The following is an 8,674-nucleotide window of genomic DNA, read 5'->3' on the forward strand; positions in this document are numbered from 1 at the left end:
GGGCTGAGGAACTCTCCCGCAGTGGGAGGCGGGGGGGTGGCGAGGGAGGAACTGCAGGAGGCAGAACCCTGGTCGGGCAGCATGGAGGTGCTACCTGGCAGGAGCCGTGGGGGTGTGTGGGGTCAAGCATTGCTGGAGAAGCTGGTGAGAAGGTGGGTGGGTGCTCCTCCTGCGGAGACTCACCCGAGTGCTTTCATTGCTGCATGAATTGAGAGCATGGGGATTCGTGGGGAGTTTGTGGACACTGGGAGAGATGATGCTACGATGAGAATTAGGGAACGGCTGAAGGTGGGGAGGTCTTCCAAGCCCCTCCGTTGATCTTCCCCACCATCTCTATTACCTGCACTGTCCTCTTGGCCTTTAGTTGCCAGGTGTCTCCAGAACAGGGGCAGAAAGAGGCCCAGGCAGTGACTGAGCAGAAGACTGGCAATGTTGGGCCCAAGTAGTGTAAGAAGGCAGAGTGCTCCTTTTGGTCAGGGAAGTCCGTTCACCTGCAAAGCTGAGCGTTTCGAAAAGGGTGAGCGGAACCACCCTTTGGGGCTGCTCATTAGCTTTGTAATCAAGCCACTGGATTTCCTCCAGGGCCCAGCCTCTCACACTGCTCTCGCTTGATGGTGCTTGGAGAGTCAGCAGCAAACAGTGTCTGTGGTGTCAGAGCCTTGTGTGTTGCAGAGGCTTCTGGGTGGGGAGGAAATGAGGAAAAGAAGCCCAGGGAGGTAACGGGTGCCTGTTTCAGTGACAGAGAGTTTTTGACAAGCCACAAGTCCTATCTGGTGCTGGAACGTGCCTCAAAACTGTGGTCTGCATGTGGCTTCGCTTGCTTGGTGACTCAAGGGCCATTTTGCAGAGGATCCTAGATGTGAGTTTATTTTGCTCCTTCAGCTCTTCTTGGGATGGAACTTTCTTGGGGAGGATGCTGCATTTCCTCAGCTTGCATGTTGCCATCGTTTGCATCAGGGAAGAGGCTTCTCTTCTATCTATAACACCCCTCCCCCCTTTGCTATGGGATTGGCAAGAAATGGGCACTGAGGTGCTATGGACAGGAATGGGGAAAGGCAGGCTTCTGGAATCCAGGCTGGGCTTTAGGCCTGTTTGACCTATGCAGGAGAATAGCGTTGCCAGGAGGACTGTGGATTGAGGGGTAGCATTGGCAGGTCTAGGCTGGGAAAGTTCTGGAGATTTGGGGATTCTCAATTGGATCTACGCTGCAGTTTCTTTGGTAAAGCGTAACTACAGGAGACCTGATTCAGATCAGGACCCTAGCCAGAAGGAATGGGGAGTTTAACGCTTACACTTCCACACATACCATTTTCTTGAACTCCCATGGCCCTACGGAGCTCATGTTTGCGCCAGTCAACATGCTTCCCCCACTGAGGTAAACGCTTGCTTTAGGGGGCCTTTTGCAGTCTGGAAAGACCTAAAACTGCCTTGCTCTTCACTACAGTCCCAGCCCAAACTGGGTCCTTCCAGGAATGCAGTTTACAGAAATAAAGCACCAGGAGAGATCTAGTTGTAGATCTTCCAGCATCTTGTCTGGGTTGTCCCCCAAGCAGCTGCACTTCTGGCTTTTGGTCTTTTGCCGTGAATGTCGCTACTTTCAGACATATCATTATAACCCAATAAATGTGTGTGCTTTTTGTGTGCTTTTTCCCCACAAAGCTCTTGACTGGGCCACCCTATCATTTTGTGAACATTTGATCGATCCGTGTCCTTCAGTTGTTCTGCATTTGCCTTCTCCTTCGTTGGAGTACGCCTCTCACCTGATTCTTCCTCAAAGGACTGCCCTGTTGCAAGTCAGGCCTTCTCTCCTGCAGCAGGAATGTCTTCCCCAGCTCTCTGTGGGAAATGTGAAAGTCCCTGAAAACCCAGATTTGCCCCTCCTCCAATTTAGGTGCCCATCTGCAAAATAGAAGGGATAAGGACACATTTGCGGGGGGGGGGGGGGGGGAGTCCTGCAACAAAACCCACTAATTCATCTGCAGCACCTCAGATTCCTGTTTGGCAGGATGAGGATGTTAGCTAGGAGAGGCAGAATCTGAAAGCCTGTGGGGTGCCTGGTGTGGAGGGGGCCAAAGGAAGCAACCCTCCCATGCACACAGCGACTGAGTTTGGCAGAAGCAACTGAGAAGCACAGTGCATCGTGGGAAGGTTTCATTGGGCAACCAGCCACCTCTCTGCTTCCTTCCCGTGTACTCCCAACTGGCACCCCTCACCCAAGTTTGGGCTCTGAATCTGTCTCAGCATTTGTCTTACTTAGCAGCCTCATGTATGCAGGCAGGAGGGCTGAGTACTTAGTGCACTAGGTTAGGGTGAAGATCTGTAGGAAGGCACCAGAGAAAGAACTGGAAGCCAAAATGCATTGAAGGCGGCAGGTGCAGCAGACCCTTCTCTCCTGATAGGTTCACACATGTGTAGTTGCCAACCTTCAGGTGGCACCTGGAGAGCTCCCACAATTACAGTTTGTGCCCAATTTGGGAAAGGGCAGAATATAAATCCAGAGAAATAAATAAATAAAATAAACAGTTCCCCTGGAGAAAATGGCTGCTTTGAAGGGTGGGCTCTGTGGCATTACACCCTGTGAGTTCCCTCCCCAGACCTCAGCTTCCCCAGGCTCCATCCCCAGATCTCCAGGTATTTCCCAACCCAGAGCTTAACAGTGTGGCCAGCCCAGGTCTGCCTGTATGTGTGAAGTGGCCTCTGAGGATATAGAGGAACAGCGTTTTGACCAGAGTGCTTGTCCAAGAGGGACACAGAAGAACCACTTGCTTGATGGATCTGTCACAGCTTCTTTTGTGTGTGATACCTTTCTGGATTTTTTAAAGACAGACAATTCTATGAAGTAGATACGTACACAGCCTTGGACTGAATTCTTCTCTAGGAGGACACCACAGGCCTTTAATCCAATAAACTACACACACACACTCCTTCTCCACCACTGAACTGTAGCAGTGGAAAAGGTGTGATTGGAGGGCAGGGTTGCCAGATCATGAGGTTTGCCTCAGTTTTATGGCTTGACATCTTCTTTGAGTCTTTAGGAAAAGGTGTTAAATCTTAGGACAATCAACTGCCACTACCTAGCCTTCATTACTTACGAGGGGGGGCACCTCACACCCCTTCCCCCAGAGGGCTCTTCCGGTCTTTCTCAGGGGAAAAGCAACTAAGAGCCAAACAGCCAAGGCATGATATATCTGTCTGCAAAGACATGGGGGAGGCAAAAGGAAAGGTCCCAGTGCCAAGCACCAGTCATTTCCGACTCTGGGGTGACGTTGCTTTCACAACGTTTTCACGGCAGACTTTTTACGGGGTGGTTTGCCATTGCCTTCCCCAGTGATTTACACTCCCCCCCCCCCCCCAGCAAGCTGGGTACTCATTTGACCGACCTCGGAAGGATGGAAGGCTGAGTCAACCTCAAGCCGGCTACCTGAAAACCCAGCTTCCGCCGGGGATCAAACTCAAGTCGTGAGCAGAGCATACGACTGCAGTTCTGCAGCTTTAACTCTCTGCGCCCCAGGGCTCTTTTTTGCTCTGGAGAGATGGTTGAGAAGCTTTGAAATGAATTGTACCAAGTGACTGCAGGCTCCTTCCTCCCCCGCCCCTGAGCACTTAGGGTCTCTTGTCTGGGTCTCAACATCTTTCCTTATCTTGTCCCTTCTTTGGTGCATTGTCAGGGATTGGCAAGAATCAGGCACGGAGGTGCTGTAAACAGGCAGTCCTATTTTACATATGCAGGAGAATAGGGTTGCCAGGTCGCATAGAGTCACAGGCCGCTGGCTGTGGCTTCAGGTGTAAGATTGGCAGGGCTAGGCTGGGAAAATCCTGGAGATTTGGGGAGGACAGGGATCTCAGTGGGGTATACTGAGAGCCAGTTTGGTGTAGTGGTTAAGTGTGCAGACTCTTTATCTGGGAGAACCAGGTGATTCCCCACTCCTCCACTTGCAGCTGCTGATGTGACCTTGGATCAGCCACGAGTTCTCTCAGAGCTGTTCTGCTCAAGAGCAGTTTCTGTCAGAGCTCTCTCAGCCCCACCTACCTCACCAGGTGTCTGTTGTGGGGAGGGGAAGGGAAGGGAAAGGAGATTGTAAGCCGCTCTGAGACTGCTTTGAGTAGTGAAGGGCAGGGTATAAATCTCATTTCTTTGTCTTCTATAATGCCACAGAGTCCACCCTCCAAAGCATCCATTTTCTCCAGGGGAGCTGATCTCTGTAGATGTGCTGTAATTCTTGGGGATCCTCAGGCCTCAGGTGGAGACCGGCATCCCTACAGGAGAAGGGTGGGGTAGATACCAGAAGTGGTAGAGTGGGGTGTATCCATTCAAAGTGCAGAGGGAAGTGATGTCCTCTGTAAATGCCCCCCCTCCCCAACCAAGAATTTTAAAATGGTCACGTAGGGAGTAAAGGTTCTCATTCCATTCACACTGTGTGTGCTGGTTTTGTACCAGCAGTGCAGAGTATTTTTTTTTTTTTTTACAGAGAAGAACATTAAAAATGTATTCCCCATCTATGGCAGATGTAGTCCATTCTATCACCCAGGAGGACTCTTTATCGCTTCATTCCAGCCTTATTCTGTAGCAGGCAGAATTACTGCTGCTGTTTTCTCCACCTTGCAGCACAGATCGCCCCAGCCCAAGAATGCCCAGGAATTCACTGCCACAGGAGGTGGTGGCGGCTACAAGCATAACCACCTTCAAGAAGGGATTGGATAAAAATATGGAGCAGGGGTTCATCAGCAGCTATTAGACACAGCATATTGTTGGAACTGTCTGGGGCAGTGATACTCTGTATTCTTGGTGCTTGGGGTAGGGCTTCTAGCTCCACTTGTGAACCTCCTTATGGCACAGGGGTTTTTTGGCCACTGTGTGACACAGAGTGTTGGACTGGATGGGCCATTGGCCTGATCCAACACAGCTTCTCTTATGTTCTTATGCCCAAAACGGTGGCTATGGAACCTGCCAACACCTTTCCTGGTGTCCACCTGGTGCTTTTAGAAAGTGGGAGGGGCTAGGTAGGGCTTTTGCCCGGCGGGGCTTCTGATTGGCTGTGCAGATTAAAAGGCATCTTGTTAAACAATGCTTCGGTTTGAAATGCTGAAGAGTTCCTGTTAAGACTTATATAATCCTGCTTCGTGACATTTTGTAGTTGGCTCCACCTCCTGTGCCTAGCCCTTGAGGACTTGTATTTTGTGTGCCTCTTTCAGTTCCCTGTCTTAGTATCTCTCCTCTGGGGAAGGCAGCGTGACCATCATACAGAGAGGAGAGAAAGGAAGGCTGCCTGTCAGGGTGTGTTCTCCCAGCATGCTTTGCTTTGAGCTCCCCTCCCCCCAGCTTAGCCTAGTTGCTGTTGATGCTGCAGACTGTGCCTGTGTGTCTTAACCATTCTCCTTCCCCCCCTCCCTCTTTTTTTTTATCATGTGTAGATCTCCGGCCTTTGCCCGATGTAGCCATGACGGGGACCTGCACCCGGGAATGCACAGAGTTTGGCCACTCTGACACCTGCTGGATGCCAGGCCAGTCCTCTCCGAGCCGGCGGCCCAAGAATGCCCTCAAACTCTCCACGTTTGTGCCTTATCAAGACAGAGGGAGTCAAGAGCAAGTTGGGAATGGCAGCCCCAGACTCTCAGAAGAGCGCAGCACCAAAATGGCTAACCTCCGCCTGCTCCCCACGTACAGTGCCTTCTCCAACAGTAGCCATGAGCCCTGCAAGGACTCCCCCCTGGAGGAAATCCCTCTCACCCAGACCTCAGACTTCCAGGCAGCCACCACACCATCCTCCCAAACCGCCAAGCGGGAGATCTACCTGTGAGACTGGGGAGTTGGGGGGGACAAGAAAGGTGCCTGCAAAACACACTGCTTGAGGCCAGTGTCTGGAAGAAGAAGAAGGAACTTTTCAAACTGTGATGCTTTATTGTTCATGTAGGCAGTTCTGAGCCTGCAGGGTGGGCATGCCTTGCCCAGTCGCTGGGCACAAGGACACCCTTGGCAACGCGTTGCTCCCGGGACAAGAGGACTGAGACCAGGCTCCGGATGTGGGGAGAGGGGACCCGAGTGCGGAGGGCTCGGCCTGTGGCTTCAGGGCAGGGGGTGGGGTGGGAAGGGCTTAGTTACCAAAGGTCCGTGCAGACTGGGCGGAGTCCGTCGGGCGCAGGGCTGGGGGGCACCCGGCACGGGCGCAGGGGGAGGGGGAAGCTGCCTCTGCCGTTACTGTAGACTCCTGTAAATATGAACCTTAGGAATGACATTTGCGTCCTGCCTGATGAAAAACTTTTAATTGTCCTTGAAAACAAAACAAAAGACATTGAAACAAACAAACACACAAACCACAGGGAGCAATTCCAGTTCGAACGGTTCGCCACACAGAAGAGCACACGGGAGCCCCCGCTTCCGACCGCCCCCCTTCGCCCCCTCGCCTTCCGCAGTGTAAATAGAGATGGGGCACCGGCTGGTGGAGGGGGAGAGAGCCTCGACCTGTCGTCAGGACTTGGTAGGGGTGGGGCTTAGGGGCATTAGAGAGCTTTGAAACCCAAATCTCTTTCTGGACTTCAGCAACTCTTCTTCATCAGGTGCGGAGGAGCCCTAGAGCAGGCAGCCACGACTTCGGCTGCCCCTCCGGAGTCTCTGCCCCATGGACACCGGAACTGGGTCAGCGGGAGAGAGGGAAGAGACTGCCATTCGCCAGGAGGCTCCGCCTCCTGCTCCCCAAAAGCCCTTGCGCCTCACCTGGGGCAGGGAATTCCCAGGGTGGGAGTGGGGGTCTCTGAGCCCCAGTGCCATGATTCTGGCCTTTGATTTGTCTGCCTGTAAGCCGCCATTGCCTTTGTGAAATGGAGCTTTGACTCAGGGTTGCACTGGGGGCCCAGGGCCTCTGTCTGCTGGAGTCCCCCCCCCTCCCTCTGCCTTCCGACCCCAGGGCCAGCCTCAAGGGCTCCAGTAACTCGCTTCCAGTGCCGGAGGTTTAGCCACAGAGAACCCGACCGCAGGAGCTGCCTTTGGGTCTCGCAGTTCCAGCAGCAAAGTGACCCGCGAGGGCCCTGGGCGGGGAGGGCGGTCTAGTGAGCTGGTTCTTGCATCACCCTTAGCTGTCCCGATGCCACGCAGCCCGTGGTTGTGGTGGTCCCTTCCCCGATGCCCGCCCTCTCTGCCAGCTGGTGCCTCTGGGGCCCCACGCTGATCGCCAGGGCATTGGGGAATGCAACTTTCTCTCCTCCACACATTGTTCATAGGTACCTTCTCCAGCCCGGGAGTCTACTCTCTACCCCCCTCCCCCGGCCAAGCGATGCCCCGTCTCTTCGGGTGCCTACATCCCCTGGCTCTGGTTCTTCCGACGCCCATCGGGCCCGCTCCCCTTCTTCCGTGTCGCCATGGGGGTCAAGGATGCGTTCTTCCCAGCCGTTCTGCAAGAAACTCTCTGGCCATTTGACTTCCCTTACAATGTCTCTGTTCCGCTTTCTCTGTTGCATGGGTCTGGAGAGGAGGGGAGGGGAGGGACGTAGTTAGTTGTCTCGACAGGTATGCTCCTTGCTCGCCTCGTGCAACGCGAACGTGTCGGTCTGTGTTTGGAGTCTGGAGTTCAAGCTGGTAGTCGAAACGGGAGGGGAGGGAGGGTGAGAGCGAGAGAGAGAGAGCTGTCCGGGAACAGCTCAGCTCATCCCCAAGCAAAGGCCGAAGATCGAGGCAGCGGTGAGAAGCTCCTGGGGCTTGGTGTTCCAAGGGCTCCTGCTGCAAAGGGAGCCACAGGGCCTGCTGGGGTGGGGCTGGAGCCCAGCAGAGAGCAGGCCAACAGGGGCCACAGAAGACTGAGGAAGCCTTGGGAGAGCCAGTTTGGTGTAGTGGTGAAGCGCGCGGCCTCTTATCTGGGAGAACCGGGTTTGATTCCCCACTCCTCCACTTGCAGCTGCTGGAATGGCCTTGGGTCAGCCATACCTCTGGCAGAGGTTGTCCTTGAAAGGGCAGCTCCTGTGAGAGTCTTCTCAGCCCCACCCACCTCACAGGGTGTCTGTTGTGGGGGAGGAAGGTGAAGGAGGTTGTGAGCCGCTCTGAGACTCTTCAGAGTGGAGGGCGAATTATAAATCCAATATCTTCTTCTTCCTCCACCAAAGCCCCAGCAGACTTCTCCCTTGCCGCCTTGCCCTGTGCAGGAGAGTTTAGGAGGGTTTTTCCTCGCCCGCCTTCTGCACTCGCTGAGGCTTGGGGGTGGGAAGCCCAGAGAGCAAGCAGGAGCCCAGGAGGAGTCATCTTGCAACAGTTGGCCCTTCCCACACCCTTATGGGGGCAGGCGCTTGGGCCTCTTGCCGGCCTGATGGTCATGGGCTTCCATGGGCCCTGCCTCTAAGGAGAAATGCCACCACTTCACCCCACCCTACAGCACGCATGAGCTAGAGGTCTAGACGTTTCAAAATGCCACTGTGAGGCAGGGAAGGGGCGGGGCCCTCTGACCCGTTGCTGCTCAGTGGTGGCTTCCCTGCTGCAGAAGGCTGGGAGGAGGAGCTTGCAGGCAAGGGGGGCGGGGGGGATCTGATCCCCAGGGAGGATCACAGCCTTTTGTGTGTCATAGAACAGCCCTTTGAAATGGAGCACTCAGCCTGGCCTGTCGACAAGCCTGGCCCAGCCCTGTCCCTTCCCAGTGGGCACCGTGAGGGGGTCCCTGGCCTTGGCACCCCTTGGAGCAGGGCATGCGCAGTA

At 54.4% G+C, this 8,674-nt stretch overlaps 1 protein-coding gene across 3 annotated transcripts in view; it reads left to right on the forward strand.

The window, feature by feature from the left end:
* Nucleotides 1-6,231, forward strand: part of PCDH1 (protocadherin 1) — a 121,860-nt gene extending 115,629 nt beyond the window's left edge. Inside the window, exon 6 of one of the 3 annotated variants that reach the window (XR_009556174.1) lies at nt 5,413-5,540. Coding sequence is in view for 1 of the 3 variants with exons in the window: in XM_060253578.1 (XP_060109561.1) it covers nt 5,413-5,798 (386 nt within the window). In the remaining 2 variants the exon portion in view is untranslated. Of the gene's footprint in view, nt 1-5,412 lie in introns of all 3 variants that reach the window. The other 2 variants (XM_060253579.1, XM_060253578.1) reach the window with 2 other exon arrangements.
* The last annotated feature ends 2,443 nt before the right edge of the window (nt 6,232-8,674 follow it).

This window comes from Heteronotia binoei, chromosome 14, assembly GCF_032191835.1.
Source record: "Heteronotia binoei isolate CCM8104 ecotype False Entrance Well chromosome 14, APGP_CSIRO_Hbin_v1, whole genome shotgun sequence".
In the NCBI taxonomy this organism is placed as follows: Eukaryota; Metazoa; Chordata; class Lepidosauria; order Squamata; family Gekkonidae; genus Heteronotia; species Heteronotia binoei.